The sequence below is a fragment of the Fulmarus glacialis genome, unplaced genomic scaffold (genome assembly GCF_000690835.1).
Source record: "Fulmarus glacialis isolate BGI_N327 unplaced genomic scaffold, ASM69083v1 scaffold37046, whole genome shotgun sequence".
Lineage (NCBI taxonomy): Eukaryota > Metazoa > Chordata > Aves > Procellariiformes > Procellariidae > Fulmarus > Fulmarus glacialis.
In genome coordinates this window covers 1-22,512 of record NW_009216873.1, presented here as the reverse complement: position 1 = coordinate 22,512, position 22,512 = coordinate 1, and the positions used below count along the sequence as shown (strand labels likewise).

At 36.5% G+C, this 22,512-nt stretch overlaps 2 protein-coding genes across 2 annotated transcripts; one reads left to right on the top strand and one right to left on the bottom strand.

Annotated features, from left to right (window-relative positions):
• Window positions 1–395: 395 nt before the first annotated feature.
• TRIM23 (tripartite motif containing 23) lies at window positions 396–5,218 on the top strand. Its single transcript, XM_009579459.1, has 5 exons — window positions 396–575; window positions 2,635–2,764; window positions 2,881–2,991; window positions 4,415–4,539; window positions 4,888–5,218. Exons 1-5 carry the CDS (start codon window positions 396–398, stop codon window positions 5,065–5,067), a joined length of 726 nt encoding a protein of 241 aa, XP_009577754.1. The 3' UTR covers window positions 5,068–5,218.
• A 3,289-nt stretch (window positions 5,219–8,507) lies between these two features.
• On the bottom strand, window positions 8,508–21,673 carry PPWD1 (peptidylprolyl isomerase domain and WD repeat containing 1). The gene is made up of 10 exons (XM_009579457.1): window positions 21,573–21,673; window positions 20,809–20,909; window positions 19,400–19,520; window positions 16,390–16,837; window positions 15,613–15,803; window positions 14,933–15,122; window positions 13,377–13,558; window positions 10,684–10,765; window positions 9,910–10,092; window positions 8,508–8,872 (listed from the first exon to the last, which is right to left on the bottom strand). Exons 1-10 carry the CDS (start codon window positions 21,626–21,628, stop codon window positions 8,729–8,731), a joined length of 1,698 nt encoding a protein of 565 aa, XP_009577752.1. The 5' UTR covers window positions 21,629–21,673; the 3' UTR covers window positions 8,508–8,728.
• Window positions 21,674–22,512: the final 839 nt, after the last annotated feature.

Sequence of the window (22,512 nt, the reverse complement as noted above, 5' to 3'; positions counted from 1 at the left end):
GGATTATGGGGGGTTTATCCTGCTTGCTGCACCTCACCTGGCACCTGCCAGGAATGCAGACACTAAGGGGTTTTACTGGCCAGATTTTTTAAAATAATATTTTTGATTAAAAGTGCTAATATACTTGATGCAGAGATTTTTTTTTTATCTGTCAATTTCTAGCTGTAATCATCAATAGTCAATTTTTTCTGACTCGTATTACAGGTGCTACACATTGTTTTCTGAGTAGAAACTTTTCTTGCAAGGTTCTTCCTGAAGCGACAGATCTACTCACACAAGAAGTGGAAATTTAGTGTCCGTCACAGATTGCATTTTGATTTCTTCTGAGAGAGTACAAACGTACTGAGAACAACCTGTTTTCATTCTAAACCTTACAGAAAGCAAACTGCAACAGGATGGCTGAATTTGAGAATCATTCATGTCCTCCATTTCCCTGGTGCTGTAAGCGCACAAGCCAGCGCTGCCTCTGCCCTCCAGCTGTGGGAGCTGTAGAGGTGACTGGTGCTTCTGGTGGAGCCCTGAGAGGATGGATGGCCAGGCTGGCTCACAGTCAGCAAGCTCTGGCCATAGCCAGGGTGCTGCCTCCAGCAAGAAACCCATAAACTTAGCGTCTCTATCCAGAGCTGCCTCTTTTCTTTCCTTCTTCCTTTCAGGCACAGAGAAGAACTGGGGAGATTAATCCCCAGAAATTTTAGACAAAATCAGAACTGAGGCTTGAGTGTGAAGAGGGTGCTGGAGGCATGGCATTTTTTAGACTCTTCAGTGCCTTTTGCATAATTCTTTGTGTTCTTTCTCTTTGCCTTGTCAAGAATCTGCCCACAGGTTTTTCTTCTCCAGGAGATAACCCTTTCTGATAACATGCTGTGTTGCAATGTTGTCACTGAATTTGGCAACTTCAGCTCTGAATCAAAAAATTTAGAACTTAGAGCAAATGTATTAAAAAGCTAGTAAGTCTCAATGTTTTATTTTCCAAATCTCAAATACTCAGTTAGTCTTTTGGTTTTGGGGCATCTGCCTTGTGTAGTATCAAAGCTGTAGTGCTGAAACTGCTCAGCTTGTACAGATTCAGATAAAGTCATTTTTTCACAACAAATAGTTACCCTGTGGAGTTCTATGCCAAAGATCTTCTGACAGATTCATAGATGAATAATACATCAAGATCTGTTAGTTGCAGAAACCGCACTTCGGCTCAGTAAGTCCACGAGCTGCAAGCTGGTAGACACAGAGATGGTATTTAGAGGAGTTATCACTATGTGCTTTCCCTGTTCCTCGCTTTCACATGTATCCATCTCTACCTAGTTTCAGACAATGTGCTAGATTAGGTGGACCTTTGATCCGACTCTTACGCTTACAACTGTGATGTTGCTGACTTTTGCATTGTGGTATTTGCATAATTTTTCTTTTTTTTTTTTGAAAGCAATTTCTCGAGGTGTTTTTACTTTCTTTGGAGATTGCAATAGCATAAGGTCATTGAATTAATCTGTATTGATTATCCTGGCAGTATGATACTTCACCTGTGACAGAGAGGAGAATGGAGTTGCATGTCATAGTGACATATATCCAGCTATATAATGGATCCTCTGTGTGTGTGTGTATTTATATATATGTATATGTCTTTCAAGTCGCATGATGTAGATGTTTATATCTCCAGTCATACTAGTGCACGTTTGTCTTGTACCAGGAAAGGTTGTAGCATTTTTGCACTCAATAAATAGTATTTCTAATGCAAGAAGAAATAAAAAGCTGTGTGGGGTAGACACAGGTTTTTGTGTATTGCTTGCCCAGAACAGTGCTGTCTGGATTTTGCAAGAAAACAAATGTATTGCCACATAGTTCTGATGTTTGAAACTCTGGTATTTCATCAAGGTAGCATTTCTAAGTACTTCAAAATATGTTTCAGGGATACATAGTAATCTTAGCTTTTGGGGTTTTTTTTGCAATTTACAGTTTTCTGCTTTATATTAGTAATACCACTTGATCGCATTGTTAGTGTCAGCTCGTTCAATACTCATGGTAGCTTGGTCTAAACTACAAATAGGAAGTTGATTCTCTTTCCTTGCCTCCAAGCAAGATTTGGGGGGTTTTTTGTTTATTTTTCTTCACTATTTCAGATTACTTCTTAATGCTAATAATGTTGCTGTTGTAATGTGGGAAAGGATTGGAAGTGGCTTGAGGTCAAGAGGCATAGCTATGGAGCTTCCAGCAACAAAATAGTTCTGTATGTGGGGGCATTAATAATGTGACAAAACATAGTGGAAAAGCTAGAAAACTAATAAGAGTTCTCTCTTCAGAGAATTCCAAGTAACTGCTACAAACAACTCCTCATGTGGTTTGAGCCATGAATGATGAAAGAATTTGAAATTTTATCAAGTAAGACATATTAGCATGAGATTGGCTGTCTTCCTGAAAGGTATGTGGTAACTCAGGCAGAAGTTACAGGTTCACTACAGAGATTATTGGATGTTTTGGTTTATATTATTGCCTGGAGGTGATTGGCGATGGTGCCTTGTATTTTTGGAGTCCATCCATTTAATCACTTTACAGATAGTGACCAGATAAGTATCTTAAACATAAGGGTTTTCTAATTTGAGTTTCCTAAACTTGCTCTTGTTTTGTGTATGCTGTTTCTTCCAGGACAACAGGGTACATATTGGACCAAAAATGGAAATTCGGGTTGTCACTCTAGGATTAGATGGAGCTGGCAAAACAACTATTTTGTTTAAGTTAAAGCAAGATGAGTTCATGCAGCCAATTCCAACAATAGGTTAGTAGCAACAATTTCAATGTAATGATTTTTCTGAATGTTGACTTATCTGTAGAATTTGATTATTTTATATTCATACAGAACAAGACTATAAAACTTCAATATTTTTATTCTAGGTTTTAATGTTGAAACAGTAGAATACAAGAATTTGAAGTTTACTATTTGGGATGTAGGAGGGAAGCACAAATTGAGGCCCTTGTGGAAACATTATTATCTCAATACACAAGGTGAGATTAATACAACTTTTAAACTGTATTTTGTCTTCTAGCTTGTATTTCAGAGCCAAAAAGTCTATTAATAGGAATAATTTATAACTGCAGAAAATTGTTCATCTAATGCAAAGTACAGCTGCTAGATTCATGAGCTAAGAAATTTTAATCCAGTTGGTCATAGTGTCTGCTGCATGATAAAGGTTCATTCTCCATAAATCCATCAGACAGTTCATGGAGCCAAATAAAATCAGAATCTGTTAAACTGGTTCTAGTTGACAACAGACAAGGTGCAGCGTTCCAAAGTTTGCATAGTGAGAAGTAGTACTTGCCAGGTATAAAATTTAAATAGCACTTTAAATGAAAATACTCAGCCTTCAGGAGCCTTTAGTTGGCAACTTAAAAAATTCTACAAAGTTCTGTAACTTCTGATTTGGTATTGCAGTGTAATATATGGTCATAGACTAGCTTACTGATTCTGAAAATATTGATCTAAATGGTGCCAACTTAGAAATTCATTGCTGTCCTTCTGTAAATCATGCATAGTTGTTTTCCAATTTAGACAGGGGTTTCACTCATTTATTCAGAATTATCTGAAATACTTAGGAATGACAAACTTCAGTTTATGTGTTCCACTTTGTGCATTATTTCAGCCTTCATTGCCAACTTTAACATTTAAAGTTGTTCGTCTTTTCAAACTTAGAAGAATTTTATTTCGGGATTTCTGTTGTCCTCTTAAAACTTACTGTGTAAACACCAGTAATATGGGATCATGTCTGCCTTGAAGAATTTTATGTTGGAGAGAAAGTCTAAGCAGTTAAGCTGGTGCATCCCTGCAGTAAGTTTTGTTTAGTTTTGGTGTTGGCGTTTTTTTTCATTGCAAAAACCATGGATTTAAATTCTGTCCTGTCTTTCTGGCATCTTGCTTACTCTCTGTAGTGGATAGTAAAATCTACTGCTGCTGTGTCAGGACCATGGCAATCTTCTCTGGATTGTGTAGTCTGTAGCTGAAGGAAGCTGTGCCGATTTGGCTGAACCTGTAGATTTTACAGCCAGTTAAGGGAAACTAGAACAGTTGTATGGGAGTTGATTGAGTATAAATGGATTAAGAAATGGTTTAAATGAGATACTCAATCTACACATAGTAAATCTGGTTTTAGACCTAAGTAGTTAAAATATCACAGCCTTTATGTTAGACTGGGCAAAAAACTTCAGACTTTTTTTCCCTGTTTTAGGATGAATTTAGGTTTTTGTTAAAAGTGTGGAGGTATTGTAAGGCGTTTCTTAGTCTTCCTGGATTTGAAATTGAAGTTGCACTCTGCTGATAAACTTCACATAGAAGACTGCTAGAAAAAAAGAATTTGAAGAAAAGAAGTTGAAAGCTAATTTTACAAAGTTTATATTTGAATGTGTGTAAAACATTTCTCTCTTTCTTTCATAGCGGTGGTGTTTGTTGTTGATAGCAGTCACAGAGACAGGGTCAGTGAAGCACACAGTGAACTTGCAAAATTATTAACAGAGAAGGAATTGCGGGACGCCTTACTCTTGATCTTTGCTAATAAACAGGTACTTGTGGTTATTTTCACTGTTACTCTTTTCCTCAGTTTGTGTATCAAATTCCACCTTTCTGAAGCCTCTGCTACGGGTAGGGAATGGTAATGTGGAAAGCATAAAATGGAGCTGTTTTCCTTATGTTTAATGCTGGTAAAATAAGTGGTGCTAGAGTGCGTAGTACATTCAGCGACCAGTTTTTGTTTTATGGTAAGAAGTAATAAATGTATAACTGTTTTATCTGGCTTTTGTGTTTGGAAAGCTTTTAGTGATGTGTAGCGTCAGTTGAAGCCATTGGTTAAAAATAAGATACAAACATAATTCAGACGAATAATTGAGTCTTTGTATCTGATTCTGTTGCAGGATGTAGCAGGTGCGCTTTCAGTGGAAGAAATCACAGAACTGCTGAGTCTCCACAAACTCTGCTGTGGCCGTAGCTGGTACATTCAGGGTTGTGATGCCCGAAGTGGTACAGGACTTTATGAAGGATTGGACTGGCTTTCAAGGCAGTTAGTGGCTGCTGGTGTCCTGGATGTGGCTTAACTTTACAGCAGCTGCAATTTAAGATTGTAGTTTACTATTTTGTTTTGTTTGCACGATTTAGGATGTTGTAGCTAGGTCTGCTGTCTGAAGAGGGGACTTTAACTTGGTGGTTACAGAAAAATACAAGCCTTTATCCTAGATTGGATAATTGGTTCAGTAAACTTGTGCCATTATAGTGTTTTTGAAATTTGATACATTTACAAGTAATGGAATGGGCTCGTTACAAGGGTGCCTGAAGGTTCTTTTTGGTGAAATTAGGTTGCTACAATTTAAAATTCTTCCCTAATAAAACATGCATTGGAGTTCATCTAATAATTATAACAAGGTTACAGTAGTTAATTAGAGTCAGAAAAATTTTGAGTGGTTTAGAAATACTTTCCCAGGAAACTATTTCAAAATCCATCTCAAGTTATTAGATTAGCTAGCTCTGTCTATTAGTCAGAAATAAATGGTGCTACTCTTTAATATCTAAAGAATGCATTCATCTAAAGGTGACATTGAAAATTACAGGCAAATACACCACAACAAGAAAATGTTTCCCCCATTATGTGTTAGCTTCCCTGTTTGTTACCGGAAGGCAGCATAACTGGGCAAAGAAAACTGAGATTGGGGAACAGTGTTGCCAGGCCAGGGGGCTGTGGCATTGTTCAGCTAGTTGTTTTCTAGTTGCGGGGGAGGGGTTAGTTGGGTTTTTTTGTTAATTGTACACTGCTAAATTATTTATGGACAGACTATAGTGATACTGAGGTGAAAGTGTTTTGTGCATGCTTGAGGACATAATCTGCCTTTAGAGATTAAACCTACTCCTCGAGAAGTCAAATGAAGTTTAAAAAAAAAAAACCTTCTTAAAGAAGTCATGTGGTGTAATGTCAATCCAGCTATGTACTTTTATGTAGAAGTCATGCTTCCAGATTAAGGTAATGGCCTTAAAATATTAAATAACACAATGTAAAAGCAGTGTACACTAATTATAACTCTTACTTAGAAGAACAGATGGTAAAATGTGATATAAACCTTCCATAATTAGATTTTCAACTCTTTCTGTATCTTCTACATGGAACTGTCACGAGTGCCTCTGTTTTCGAAGATTACTCATTCACAAACCCATGAAATATGGGGGTAGTGCTGTTTAAATTTGGAGAAGGTTGCAACGACTTGGTGATGTCTCTTTTTCTGCTGCACATGCAACTCTGCTAACAATTTTATCTGTCTGATACGCACACCAGAATCTTCTGCCCTCCTCTTTAAGTGCACAGCCATTGCCAGTTGAAGAAGCCATGCCATGGACCTCTTCATGTTGGTAGAGGAGCTACGAAGAGCATGGCCAGCAGATCAAAACTGCGTATCATCACTTTTCTTACTGGAGTAGAGGTGAATTGGGAGAACCAGAGAGTGGGAGTGAGCAGTGTTGTTTCACAGATGTTTCACAGATATTTTTGCCACACTGAAAAGCGTGTTTACCTGTGAAAGCTCTGAACCGCACCTGGCAAAGAAAATACATGCTATTATCTGTGGCTATGGCTTTTATTGTAGTATTATCAATTTTATGATGTTTTCCCACTACATACCTTAGGTAAAGCCAAGAATGTATAAACAAATAATATAGTATATTTGCACTTTTCTTTAAGAGGAAGCAGTTAAGATAACTACTTCCTCATAATGACACTTATTTGTAGTTTTCTCTTGTTACTTAAATTTCATGTAAATGGTTGTTAAATGCAGTTTCAGATTCAGCAAGTCTAATGACTTGAATAGTAGCTGAAAGAACACTAAGCTTTAGTTAAATGTTTGAGAAATGAGCTTCAATGCCTACATATGTACATAGGTACTGAGAAGGGGTATTTACTCTTTCTTCAGACAACCTGATAAATTTGGAAATAGTTTACAATGGACTGAAAGGAGTTTTCTTGCACCTACTGAACTAAAAATTGTTCATCCTTCCCAGCCTGTAACTTCTTGCACAATATACAGTTGGCTGCTCTGACTTGAACATCTGCTTAGCTCATACTGCAGAGCAATCCCAGACCTAGTTGGGGCTGACTGTCCCTTCATAGCTCTTTTCAAAATAGGAACAAGTTCTGCTAAGCATGGTAGATACCTTTTCCTGGAATATTTTTAACAGAGAAGGCATGCATGCTTTAGAAAAATCCTGATTCTGTAATTTTATTTTAGCTGGCTTACGCTTCAGTTATACATGCCTCTCAGTATAGTTCTACTTCTACTTTAAAATGTTCAAGGTGACCAGTTTGGATTTTTTGTAACATTACATTTGAGGGCAGAGGAAAAATTGTCACTCGTGTGTATTTTTGAGTACAAAAGATTGCTTGTGACACATGGAATGCTACCATAAAAGTGTTTTTAAATGGAATTTATTTAAGATGACTTGAAGTAACTGTGAAAGTGTTGCATTAGTCTGTGAACTCTTCAGTGTAAACAGGTACACTAAGAGGTTTATTTGTATTATAAATACTGCATATAAACTGCTTCAGTTATAAATTTAAGCTTGTTTCACCAGTTTTACTGAACTTCAGTTTTTAGTGTACTGACTTATGCAATATGTAATTGGACTATTTCCACGACTAGAACTCACTCAAGCATTACTAACTGAGGATTATTTGAAAAGACTGAGTAACTTTTCATAGGATTTTGACTTAATTGTGAAATTGAGTAAATGCAATATCCAGTGACTGTTGTGGCTTTCTTTAAAGAATCTCAATTCAAAATCAGTATGTCTAGGCTAACTGAAAAATAATGTTTTATCACTTGATATGGTCTTACTGTATGCTCCCCTCAAATTTATTGTGGACTATGTGGTGGTACATGAGGGTTTTATTCTGAGATAGTTCTTATTCTGAACTGTTGGGAGTAGGTGTGGACGTTACGTAAAGATTTCTTGAAAGAAAGGGCTCTTTTAGTGGAAACAATTCATAAGCTGCTGCAATTTGAGTTGCCCAGAAAATGAATTCTTTTCAATAAAAGTACCTGAAACTTTGAGAGTGAATTTTAATAAACTTGCCTTTTTTTGTGTGTTAAGGTCATCTCAGAATAGAGGTGTGCTACATTTAACTTACTGTAGAATTTTTCTTATTGATCCCTGAAGATACTTCTTTATCTTACTAAAGATAAGCTTCCTAATGGTAGCAGCTTTTGAGGGACTGAATCTGATTAGCATGCATCACATCTCATTTCATGAAGTTACCAGAATATCTAATTACTGATGTACTTACATACGATTGAAGAGGTTACTCAGCTTAGAATTACTGACATTTTCCTCTGTCAAAGATTTCAATACTGTGAAAAGGATTTACTAGATATGAAAGACGCAAATAAACCTGAAAAAGTTACAAAGTATACCCTGATCCTATTTTATAAACACTATCATTGTGGGTTTTTATCTTCAGTTTTGCATAGAAGAGATGCAAGAAAAACAGCAGACTTTGTAAGAAACATGCACATGTTTTTACTGTAAAATACAAAGTTACTAGAAATACAGACTTAGGGCACTTTAGGTACATTAAAAATAGTAGAACTGGTGATTGCTCTGTCCTGGAACTTCTTATACCTTGGAATTATCAAAAATGTTTCTGTTCTTTACAGGTCCCTTTTTGGGTCCCACGGTGTTGAGTTTTTTCTGCTTAAGCTGGAACCTTCAACTGCTAGCTTACTTCACTGTGATATTAATGATGCTGATATCCTCATAGGGTTTGTCAGTTTTGGGATTGACTTTTACATTTGAGATTCTCTGAACAACTTCCATTCCTTTAGTCACCCGTCCAAACACGCTGTGCTTGTTGTCTAGCCATGGCTGTTTGCGGGCACAGGAGGAGAAAGAAAAAGCGTATTAAAATAGAAAGCAGCATGTAGGTTAGGTACCAAACCAGAAAGAGACTGACTTAGAATTTATAAATGAACATGGATATACATTTTTTATGTTCAGACTATGAAACTTAACACCATGTAAATATTAGCATGTAAGTAAATATTATAGTGCAGGTAATACATACTCGTATGCATTTAAACTCGCCTTTTCAATCGTTTTCTTAGTACTACAGAGGTCAAGTTCTAGCAATGCAGTAGCATTTCATCATTTATTTTAAAGTGTGTTCTCAGTTCACAGAAATGCTGTTTCAGTCTCTCTATCTCATGGTATTTTCACAGCTGAACTGTAAGTGCCAGTCCAGAATACTACTTAAGTCAAAGTCACAGTCATACAGTATGCCCAATTAGCAATCTGAATATAGGCACTAATATAACTTAATAAGCCTCAAAATTATGGTAGATGGGTGCTTTTTAAAAAAAGACGCATGATTTTGAAATAAGTGGTGTAAGAATGCAGTTTCTGTAAGTGTTACCTTTAAGGATTTGTTTTGTATCTGTTAAGATTCACATACCAAAATTTTTTTTTTTGGCTCTGAAATTGTACACAGATGAAAGGAAGTCTTCAAACCTGAATATTGGCTTCTTTGTATAGCTATAATTAGGCAATATTAAGGAGTCATCCTGGCACCATATCCAAAGACTTCAAACAATCTAAGCAATAGCTAGATTTCCATCAAGTTACTAAAATACTCTAGTAATACACAATCGCAAACATGTCTGATTTACTAAGAATTTGCTATCGCCCCTACTCCAATTAAAGGCAAAAGGCCTCTTGATCACAACTGACAAAAATACATTTCTATTTCTTAACAGACGGTTTCAGTGAAGCCTACACAGTATACATCATTGTGTGCAGCATTTATTTGCAAAATAACAAGAAAACATTATTTAGATAGTCCTAGTGTGTTCCTTTTTCCATCAGAAAAAAAATATTTTTACTATCTGGCTTTTTGTATTACTTACAGTTGGCACTACTGTTATAAAAAACTGGGACCCGTTGGTATTTGGTCCTGCATTAGCCATGCTGAGCGTGTATGGTCTGTCGTGTCGTAAAGTTGAATGAAACTCATCTTCGAATTCTCCTCCCCAAATACTTTCACCTCCCATTCCTGTACCAGTTGGGTCACCAGTTTGAATCATGAAACCCTGCATAGGAATTAAATGTTACTACATCATTGCACAGAATAAATAAGCAAAAGCGGTTTATGCCAGGTGACATTTTTTTCAAACTTGCTTCAAACCTTTCAACAAAATGTAAGTGTTAAAATGCTGTGGATAAGGGACGAAGCATTCAGGGTTTCCTTAAGTGATAATTGAGTACTTGTGAAAAAACAAGCTTATCACTGTTCCTGCTAGTGAAGGACAAAAACCTGACTATCTGTACCTTCTGCAAGCACCTAGGCTGTATCAGCTTGATTCTGGTGCAACATAAATAAGAAGCCTTACAAGAAATGCCTTCTGACATGAAACAAAGTCTTAATTCAAGCACGACTGCTGAATTGATCTTTCTCTCAATTTTCAGATTTCTTCCACCTTGTCAGTTGCAGAACAACTACTAAACAACTTCAGTAAGTGATAAAGCTGTTCAGAACCTCAGAGTTGTTCAGACTTTACAGGGAACTCTGAAGCCATTCCAAAAACCCTTTGCGCAAAAGGGAGATGAAAGCAGTAACAGAGAGGACTGACCACAAAGCTACATTATCTAAATCAACAAAAAATTAACTTTTTATAAGTTACCTTGATGATACGGTGAAATATGTGTCCATTGTAATAACCATTTCGGCTGTGCACACAGAAGTTTTCCACTGTTTTGGGGCACCTAAGATCACGTAACAGAAAATACAGGCTACAATAAGTATTTAATTTTATGATGGCAAGGCTGTAAAGATTTCAGCTGAGACTAAGACCCAGTTATACTGAACAGTGTTTTAGCGCACAAGGGGCTTTCATTAAATAAGGAAAAAAACCAAATCCCCACCTCCTCAAACCTGGAAAGAAAAAAACTTGAGAGGAGTATGAAGTTCTATGATTATACAAGAAGGCAGCAGCAAGGATGGTAACACAGGGATGTTTTCATTACTGCTGAGCAGTGCTTACACAGAGTCAAGGCCTTTTCTGCTCCTCACCCCACCCCACAGTGAGCAGGCTGAGGGTGCAAAAAGTTGGGAGGGGACACAGCTGGGACAGCTGACCCCAACTGGCCAAAGGGGTATTCCATAGCATGTGACATCATGCTCAGCATATAAAGCTGGGGGAAGAAGGAGGAAGGGGAGACGTTCAGAGTTACGATGTTTGTCATCCCAAGTTACGCGTGATGGAGCCCTGCTTTCCTGGAGATGGCTGAACACCTGCCTGCCAATGGGAAGCAGTGAATGAACTCCTTGTTTTGCTTTGCTTGCATGCGTGGCTTTTGCTTTCTCTATTAAACTGTCTTTATCTCAACCCACGAGTTTTCTCACTTCTACTCTTCCAGTTCTCTCCCCCATCCCACTGTGGGGGAGTGCATGAGTGGCTGTGTGGGGCTTCTTTGCCAGCTGGGGTTAAACCATGACAGACCAGAACCAAATCTATTTCCTCACAGCCTCATCCAAGGCACTACTGATTAGATGTTCCTTCCCCAGCTTTCTACTTACATAGTTTATTTACAAAATCAGTTACGGAGTGTATGCTCCATAAGCAGAAAGCTGTTCACTCTTTTACCTCTATAATTCTATTAAACTATGTATCTAAGGTGTCCAGTGTTGCATACAAGAAGTAAAATCTACAAATACAATTTTTTAATATTCTAGAACTTGCAGTCAGCAGTGTCAGTTATCCTCCTCTGAAACTACTCACAAACATTGTTTGGAAGCAGGGTGAAGAGGTGGAATAAAAAGGGAAAAAAACCAAACAACCAACCCCTTCACCTTTGTGACTTGATTTTTTTTACTTCGGAGAGATTTTCTACCAGAGTGAAAATTCTTTGCGATAGCTCTTCCACTAGTTTTATAAAATGGATTAGTAGCCAGGGTAGATCTACACTGACAGGTTTACGCAGTCAAACACATTTTCCCAGCAAATGAGAAGATAGCCAAGTTGAGTCCATAGCTGTAGAGTTACTTTAGCTGTGACAAGGAACATTAGTGATACTCTAAACCCTCTCGTTTAACTCAGCATAACTAAAGGAACATTTTTTGCTGAGCAGTACATAGCCATTCACAACTTTATTCCACGAGCACATGGCCAAAGATTTAAAGGGCATACACAGCCACATCCTCTATGGTCTTCTTTAAATTTTTAATCACGTTCATTTTAAAGAGATTTTAAATTCAAAGCTCAGCTGGGAGGAAATACCAGAACAAGAAAGCACAAACCTAACAATAACCAAGCCTGGCAATACTGTTTAATTTAATTTAAAATTGCATACAAACCATTGCAGTGAAACACCTAGCAGTACTATGTGCGCAAATATAGTGACACACTGCCATAAGAATTAAAAAAAAAAAGTCAGAAATAATGTAGCTTGGCCTGTCACTCACTGGCAAGGGCTGTACCATTACTGCAACCTATATGCTACAGTTATGAATTCCAGAAACTAGGGCATGATGCAAGGAGACATTGGCGAAGAGAGCTTTAAAAGACTAGCAGCCCTACAGGGTAGAATTGAGGTGGTGTTGCTTTACCTGTGCTTATGACAAAACATGAACTTGTTTTTGGAAAAGCATAGACTACACTTAAATGGTTTAAGTTTCAATGTGTAGCAATATAATATATAAATTTACTGTTTTGTAACAAAATCTTTGCATATATTAGCAACACAAAGGAGACATGCTGACATGATAACTTTAGCAATTGTCATGCATAAAACTTTTTCAGTTATATGCCTGGTTTTGGATATACACAGCATTAATATTATATGCTGGTATAAATTATATGTTGCTCTTGAAGAAGCTGCAGTACTATAAAATGTAGTACAATGGCCACATTTGGAAGTTGCAAACTACTATTCCTCTGGTTTACACAGACCTACTGCCAAGTCTACTGCTGCTGCCAACATCATCATTCTTTTTCAAGACAGAATCAAACAGCACTGCTTTACAATAGTAGCTTACACAGAAGAGCATCATGACCTATCCACATCTGCCGTTTAGAGAAAGAACAAAAGAAAGGAATAAACCCCCTGAACCAATAATTAAATAAAAGCAAAAAACATAAAAAAACCCCTGTGCCCTCAACTGTTATTTAGACCTATTTTTACCCTACTTTATTTGTGTTTGTCAAGAGTCACATTCCTAGCTTGATGCATTAAGAAACTGTCAGGAAACAAGGACAGTAGAAAAAGGGGAAGAAAAGAATTATTCCTAGCTTGAAATCTAAGTCTTTGATGCTGCCACCAAAAAAGCACAGAAGGAAGGAAAAACGAAATAACAGAAAAACTACCAAATACATACTCAACAGGAAAAAGCTTGATATGAATATCTCCCATGCTTGTGTGGATGATGGCACTGTCTGAAACTCTTTTGGGACCTTCTGCCTGAGTGGCTGCCATGACCTCTTCTTTAGAAGGTTTCTCATTAAATACATCTCTGTCAGAATCTGCACTCTTCGTATCTTCTGGTTCACGTTTAGTAAACTGAAGAACAAAAGAACAGAAGGTTAACTGGTTTTCTCTTTTTTGCCATTATCTGACACACTGCTCTGCATCCAAGATGTTAATGTGATTATTCAAGCTGCTGAACACCCAACTAGATTTGAAATGTAGGAAGAGAATCCAGACAGTCTATCCTTGCATTTCCGTGTTGTGCATTACCAGCATTTCCACAGTCACAAATGCCAGTAAAACTACATGCAAATCCAAGTAACTTTTTACAATCTGTTCTCTTTAAACTTCCTCCCCTTTTCAACAGGAAGTCCACAGTAGTTCAGCATCTTTTCTTTAAAAAAAAAGAGTGGAGAATATCAAGTTGTTCTGTTATATTCAGACAAAACTGGCAGGTTTCATCGCAAAACTTTTAGTTTCACTACAAAGTCAAACTAAATCCTCTTATTCCAATACTGCATTAATACAAAACTATAGACAAACAGCAAATTTAAATCAAAACAGGAGAAATCTCAGAAACGTAATTTTTATAGTACTTGCAGGAAAACACAGAATAAATATACGAGTACACGAACATCCACCTTAGTACACTTACATAACAAATGTCAATCACTGATCTTTCTGCATGCATACAGTCACGTTTTCTCTAACAGTGAGTAATGTTTCCAGATTCTGTCTAACTTTTCCTCCTCATTTGTCAAATCGTTCAGAGTAGTATATTCCATTATATACTACACATTAACCACACAAAGCTTTAGAAAGTATACTATTTTGCTCCAACGGAAAACACGAGCAAATTCAAGCACAAGTAACAACCGACCTACCGATCTCTAACCTCTATGGTGATCACATCCCAGATCAACTACTAACTACTCTGGAATTGTTTGTCTGTTTGGCTTATTCATTATGTCTTATCTAAAAATCTAAATTCTGAACAGGAAGATAACTCCTGTGTTAGTTGCCCATAATGTCCTTGGTGCTACTGAGTTCTGATGCTGCTCTGAATTTAATTATTTTTATTACATATTTTATACATACAGTTAATTATTGTTTCTTTATCACTATAAGATCTGGTTAGGTTTTTTAAATGTTCTTATTTAATTTTTTTTTCAACTAGAACAAAAGCGTGTAACCTTCTCTGAGAACGATAATAAATAAACCATCCAACTTTATTTAACTGCTTGAGCAATAATGAAGAAATTAAAGCTGTTTCTAGTCAATTTATAGCTAGTTCAAGCTAAAAATTCTAGCATATACTTGTAATATTAAAGGGACTCCTCTGGAAAAGTTGTGTTCACAAATACTCAAGACAAAAAACACTGGAAAGGTGCAAGGAGAAAAATAAAAAATAATGCAGAGAAAACATCAATACAGTAATGGAGTTACTTAAAAAGAAACCACACACACCATGTAAAACCTATTTTTTTTAAAAGCTGTGCAGATTACTGTCGGATCGGCCTGGATATTCTGGAGAACAGGATTTTCAGATGCCTTCATCTCTATAGTAATTGCAGCACGATGTTTCTTTGCTACTCCTTGGAACAAGGCTAGTTGCATCATTCTGATGTTCTCTTGTTTTCCCAAGATACGAATACACCTGAAGTACAAGACGTAAAAAGGCGTAACTACTGTTAGCAGCTCACAGTCAGAGAATGTCTCCTTTCTGACTGCAAGACTCAAAGCAAAATTCCAAAACATCTCAAAATAATTTTTTACTAATTGTTTTTATGATGCTCTCTATTCAAACTTGCTCTATGATTTACAAGTCAGCCTCCTTACATAATAAATTCCCAATGAATGATCCACATTTACATTATTTTATCACATCCAGTTAGCCAGAGATGAATTGATTACACCTTTTTCATACAAATATGCTTGCCATGTTTCCTACTCATTTTACTAAGTTTTAAACTGCAATGACTCATTACGAAGCATGGGAGTATCTTATCTACAGTCTAATGTAAGGCTCCCAAACAACAACAACAAAAAAAGATTAGAGATCCCCACAGTCATACCAAGTTTTAAATATACTATAATTTGACTGAATATAGACTTTGAAACAAACATATTTTGTCATTGGAACTTACCTGTTAGTCTCTACATTTATGACCTTAATGCCCAACATTGTTCCATAAAGAACGAAGTGTCCAGTTTCATCAAAAATTATATTAATTAATCTTACTGCATCCACTTTCTCCAGCTCACGCTCAACTGCCATACGTCGGCCAAACTCCATGTCTGGTAGTTGCTGTCTCATTTGCTGAAGTTCAGTAAACATCTACAGAAAAAAAGGAAAAAAAAAAAAATCACTACTATATGAACATATTTTAAACTTTTGATTCAGCAAAACACTGATCCACATGCTTAAAAAATACAGAATTCAAGTGAGACTACTCCACTCAAACTTAAGTGAAGAATTAAAATAAATACAAGTAATACTCCCTTTATTTGAATGACCCAATAGGCATGTTGTAGTACTAGGCTTAGGCAAAGAAAGGTAAGTGTGTAGCTGTCTAACAAATTTCTTACAAGATGACAAATTTAATTCATTATTATGATGTTATTTGAAATGGACATTTTCTGTAATAGCTTTCTAGTAAAAAGTAATCTAGCAGTATGAAAACACAGATGAAAATCAACAACTCAGTTTCACTATGTAACTAAAATAAATCAGTAAGAATTTATTTTGGGGCAAAGCAATACAAGAGGCAAGGAAGAGAACATGGAAAACCTGTTTTGCAAGAAAAACATAGCAAGGAATCTCAGGTTTAGAAACAGATGATAACTTAGGTGAATGTGCTGATAAGTAAATTCAAGTAAGTAGAGAAAAAGCCTCAAAAAAAGAGAAGCAAGACCAAACTCACACTCAGAGATTCATCAAAGACTCTCATGAGCTTCCCCGTCAAAAACCGGAAAATTCTAACTTTTCTGTCGGACCCAAGAGTGGCCATTTTCTTGCCATCAGGTGAAAAACTTATACTGGATGGGTAAGCCTTGCATTTAGCAAATTCATACAGATCAGTATCTGTTTTATACTCCCAGTTCACATTCTTGGGAAATTTATATTCATGAGGAGTACCAGTCCAGTACTCGATCATTCCAGATTTGTCAGAAGACACTACTACTTTGTAGACAGGGTTCAACCGTATCTGAGTAAGAGAGGATGTATGGAGTTTATCAAAAACATGAAGTGGCTGGTTATTTCCTCGTCCATCATATATGAATATTTTTCCTGTGCTCTTCTCAGATGTTGCAACAGAAGATATGGCATCTCCAGGGCAATATACCCACTCACATTGGCCAGGGTAGTAGCTGCAACAAGGAGTGGAAGAAGAGAACAAAACAAACAAACAAACAAAAAATACAAGAAATAAGGACTAGTGTTACTTAGATAAGAATCAAGTTATGCTATAAACTTGAAATCAAATATCAGAAGCAAATTTTGAACTTTATTTACTAGTCTTGCTAATATTTGTCTTGCTAAAATTCAACAGTGTTATAACCAGGCTTTTGCAAGCAACACAGTTCAGTGGATGGCTCGGTCAATTTCTGTTGCTCCCATATTGTTTTTTCAAGAGGCTGTGATAAAAAGCAAAGGTAGGTGGGTATAAAAAAAGAATAAGGATGGAAATCCAGCTAAATAGCACAGTGGCATTAATGATTACTACTCAACTTCTATGACTCAATAGCATTTTTCTTCCATCTGTTAAGTGATTAATGCTTCAGCGGAAATGAAGACAACTGCATCTTTGCCACACGCTTAACAGAAAAGTTCAACTAGGTCTTGCCAAAAAAAAAAAAAAACCACCACCCAAAAACAAAACCAAAAAGCGATATAAGTAAAATTAAGACAATCACCCTATATTCAGTAAGTGTTCTGAATGCATTTAGGAAGGAACTCATTTACTACTAGCAAAAACATACTCTACAAATAAAAGAAGCCAGAGGTATGGCCAATAATAAAAGTTATGTCTGTTTTTAAAAAAGTCTGTAAGCAAAGATTTTGAGAACCAGAACTCAGAAACTAAATGACAGACCACAAAGAAATGATACAGTCACCGTAGGAAACTTGTATTTAGTATCCTTTCACAAATCAAACTAAAGATACTGAAGGACTGATAAATGACAGACACTAATAATTTGGATTTTCAATGCCTGTCTGGTAAAGATTCTCATAAAGAGAAACATAATCAGAACTTTGTCTCAGGTTCACTAGAAAGAACAAGATCAAATAAATACATAAATAAATTAATATGATGTCCCATTGATCTATGCATCATTACCCAAAGTTCCTGTAGAAAGAGCCACCCTTCTCCAGATCATTGATGGAAGCATAAGGCATGGGGATTTGCAGATAGCCACACTGTATAGATTAGTTAGAACTGAAAGGATCTGAAGAATTTGAGGCAAAGCTAATCAACCCTACAACATACCTGCATATACCTATCAAAGCAGGCAACGCAACATAATGTGAGCTGAAAAGACCACACAGAACTTATGATTCCACATTAACCATTGCAAGCCTGAGCAAGCAGCCACGAAAAAGTTCTCAGGCAGGTCAACAGAAACTATCTGCTCAATAAACAGTAATGCAGAAGATAGAGCAACAAACTATTTTTAAAAGGCTATTCAGGACAATGCTTATACTACAGCTGTATACTGCTCTCTTCTTCATTAAAGAATTCACTTCAGGTAAAACCCAATTACCTCTGAAAAAAATATGTATGGGAGAGGAGGGTCTTGATTACTGAGGTTGAAAAAAATCTATTTAAAGATAAATCAGGGAACATACTATAGAAAAATGTTATAGGTAGCATTCTCAGGGTATCCCTGAAGCAAAATTGATTTAAATTCTACCCCAGTTTTCCCTGAATCCTCAAACAGAAAAATGCACCTTCTATTGTAATATCAAATTAAGTTTCTCTTAATACTAAATTAATTTTACTTCACCCTATAATTTTACCAATTTTGTAGTGACAATACAAGGCTGCTAAGTAGAAAAAATGAGCAAAACCAAAAGACTAAGGCTAACTGGAATTTTGCCAAAGCAGACAGCCAAGACATTCCTATAGGCTAAATACGTTATCTGGAGTACAATACTACAACTATAACCAGCAAAACAGATAATATAAGGCATTCTGAAAAGCTTTTTTTTTCTTCTGAGTTTATTCTTCTATTCAGTTTCACAATTAAGCAACAAATAGTACACTATGAGAAATAAGTTTTCTAATTTTAAAAGGCTTGTGGAAAAATCAGTATTTCTGCCATTCTTGGTACAGCATTCACTGATCTTCCAACCCTCCAAACGCACCCTTGTAACAGGGTGGGGCTCGTTTTCCTCTGGTATTGTTATAATTCCAATAACATTCATTCCTATTTCTCCCAGATTCTTTAGCTAGATACTGTATAACTACAAAAATCCTACAACAGCAAGACTAAGGAAAACAACAACATTTATAAAAGAAGAAGGAAATTTCTATCCCTATGACAACAAATAAGACAATACATAAGGCCAAATTCCTTCTCTACTGGAACTATTAGTTGGCTGTAATTTTTAAATTCAGTGCCAAACAACAGAAAAAAAAATTATGCCTAGCTAAGTATTTTGAGAAACAAGACATTTTTGCGCATAATATTTCACAGTGAGGAAAGGCACAGACCTACTCCACTCATGTACTGTTGCATACAGAGGCATAAATGTTTCTATTCAGTCAGGCAGTCTCCAGCCACTGGATGCATTTCGGATAATGCATCAGCTTCATTTGACTGAGGGGGAAAAAAACCTCAAAAAACCCAAATTATTGACTTACCTCTTAGCAAAATAACCCCCACTTATAATCCCAAACAAACGTTTTCAAGAACTGAGTAACTTACCCAAGTTTCAGCATGTTGATCATATCAAAGTTGACTACATCAAACACCTTCATTGCTTTGTCATCTCCAACCGAACAGAATAATGCCCCCTCTGAACTAACAGCAATACTCTCAATAACACCTATTTAAAAAGTTAACATACTATTAATACACGGGAAAGGGACATCCTTCATTTCAATATTCCACAGGAAAAAAAAAACTACAGAGCTTTAAACCTGTTTCTCAGCTGTTTCTCCACCTTTTTGACTTAAAAAACTACCTGACTATAATAAAAACAAACAAACAAAAAAACCCCACAAAACAACAATTTGTACTCTATTACTGTTTAGAGTCAGTACGTGATAATGAACTAGTTACCATACACCTAAATGAAAGATTATAATGGCAATTACTTTCATTTAAAATGCTCATTTAAAAAAATTGAGAACATTATTATGATATGGTAAATAATTATGTGCTCTTCAGCTTGCATCTCAAAAAAGAAAAAGCAGCAGAACTCTATTACACTGTGTCTAATAATACTCATAATACTCAAAATTACTCTGCAATTGAGTCTTCCATAATTTTTTCACAATACTTATTTTTCCTTGGTAGCCTTCGTTCTCACATTTTGTTTCTGTATATAATGAGAAGCTGATAGTTAAGATCAAGAACCCATCATAACATTTTTTCCAACTCTAAAAAGAAACAGTACTTTTAATATCTATTATTACATATTTTTCTTATTGTAACAGTCTACATATCAAACTGGTTTTTTCCACCAGGCATATCATCATTTCTAACAGCAAGGAGAACCGCATTTTCTGTCCAGCCTATTTAATGCTTAGCATAGTACAGAAAAGCCATGTGTACTTACTAACTCAGAAAATTGGGTTAAAATTATTAATTTGTAATTGCGATTCAGTTGATAATCATGACGATGCAAAATTTACTCTACAATTGCAATAATTCCATATTATAATAACCATTTTTTTCCATACTACAGCAGAAAAAAACAAAAAAAGGATACAGGATGAAGGTAACCTTACTTAAAGTAACATCTTTTTAAACTTCTCTGGATTTTATGAACCCTGTTATGTACCTTGTTCACTTATTTTTAAACAGATAGTTTCTTCATGTCCTAGACATTCTCCCCATAGGCAGGGCACAAGGCAACGCAAAGGATGTAGGGGATCTCTGCAGGAGGAGTCCCACATGTTTTATTCTCACCCTATCCCTCCTGCAGTTTGGGAGCAAAACATAACAGGACAGGGGAGTGAAGGAAGATAGGTAGATATCATTTAATCCCTGACTGCAGTAAATGAATCCCAGAACCCCTCTCCTCTTTATTTGCACTCCCTCTTCAAATGACTAAGAGCAAGAGGGAGGAAAAAGTGAGGTCCTTTAGAGAAGAAAAAGCAAATTCTCACCCAGGTGACTCCGGAAGTGTTTAACAAATTCAATCCCTTCTTCTATTTTTTTCCAGAATTTTACATGTCCATCATGACTGGCTGTTATGATAAAATCTGTCCTACAATCACAAAAGAAAAACGACAAAACAAAACGATACACATATTACGCACTTCCACACCACTCTGGGGCAGTAATTTGCACTATAATTAACATTGTGTAGAGAATGAACTTTAAACAAATTACTGTGACAGTCTGTCTGAATGGGTACTACCACTCCCAGAAAAGCAAACAAGTATTTTAATGCTTGTATTTAATGCACTCTGGATTAATCTATGAAAAGTCAACGGCCTGAAATACATAATACTATCCCTTTTGAGTAGGTAAATTTTACTCCTATTTTAGGTCTGGTTTCACAGTAGTTACTATTTACTAATGTAAGTGTGCATATATACATAAAAAAAAGAGAAGAAAGCTACCTCCTCAATCTATGCAGTTCTGCTGAATCATATTTTGTTCAGATGCAGTCAGTTACTCTTATTCCTATATACACTGCACATGGCAATAAGAATTTTAATACCCTCTTTTAGTCTATTTAAACAATTTTTATCTTGCTTCTCAGTAAACCTTTTCCTTCGCACTTAGTTTTCAAAAAAAACCTTAAAATACCACCTCTGGACACAGTAACTTTCCATTATTAGAACTTCTACAATGAAAACTTCCTAGCATATACAAAAATACACCTCTGACAATGAGATACAGTGGGAAAAAAAAAGACACTTACTTAGTACATGCTACATGTGTAATGACATCTCTGTGCATGTAACTGCGTTCATACATGGAAGCACATGGTAGATTTTCAAGATAAACGTGTTCAAATTCAAGAACTAAACAGAATAAAAAGAGAAATCAGGAATTTTTTTTTTTTTTCGTAAAGGTACATCTAGCTTCTGGTCTCCCTTACTTACCCTTGAATAGCTTACTCCCATTTTAGTCAAGAATATGGCAGGATTTTGTGCAAACATAATAGAAAGGGTTTCTGCTTGGTAGACTAAAGCCACTTAAACTCTGCTTTAACCCATACAGATACCCCCTTTCAAAGCAACCTTGGCTGTCTGAATGTATTAAAAAACAAAAAAAAAATCAATACAACAATTTTTAAGCTACTGCCAGAAAACAGAAGGTCATCCGCACCTCATTTTCTTCCAAAACCAAATGTATCCCTATTGTTGTTACGGGATTCAAGGTCCCACGCAGGTATCGTAGCTTAAATTCTAAGTGCTAGCACCTACCTATTTTATTGTTTAACTGACGCACCTAAAATAATCTGATTTTCTGCTTTTGTCGCTGATTTTTACATCCTGCGCAACGGCATTTGTTACTAAACCGGCAGGAACATTGTTAAACTCACATTTACTTTACAGCGACACCCAGAGAGCTGTGAGCTGCCGGACACATCAATACCATACGCCAAAGCACAGCCCAGAGGCTTCTCCTGCTCCTCCAGCTCAGGGCAGTGACCCAGAGGATAGCTGACTCCCCAGCTGCAAGCGCAATGCAGACGCTGCAAAGCGGGGCCTTGTAGTCTGAGGGCGTCTTCCAGATGAAGCAGAAATATGGTGTCCCCGGCCTATAATTCTGCACCCCTCCACAGCCCGGTCACTTCCCGCACAAGACGCCGCTCCAGGCAATGGGCTTCCGCCCGTCGTCCCCTCCCCGCCCCG

Coding starts and splice junctions, on each gene's coding strand:
- PPWD1 (XM_009579457.1), bottom strand. CDS start 21,628: ATGTATGAACGCAGTTACATGCACAGAGATGTCATTACACATGTAGCA. Junction 13,559..14,932: donor AAAAAAATAGGTTTTACATG/GTGTGTGTGGTT, acceptor TTTGTTCTTCAG/TTTACTAAACGTGAACCAGA. Junction 10,093..10,683: donor TATTTCACCGTATCATCAAG/GTAACTTATAAA, acceptor ATTCCTATGCAG/GGTTTCATGATTCAAACTGG.
- TRIM23 (XM_009579459.1), top strand. CDS start 396: ATGGCTGAATTTGAGAATCATTCATGTCCTCCATTTCCCTGGTGCTGT. Junction 576..2,634: donor AAGCTCTGGCCATAGCCAGG/GTGCTGCCTCCA, acceptor TGTTTCTTCCAG/GACAACAGGGTACATATTGG. Junction 4,540..4,887: donor TGATCTTTGCTAATAAACAG/GTACTTGTGGTT, acceptor ATTCTGTTGCAG/GATGTAGCAGGTGCGCTTTC.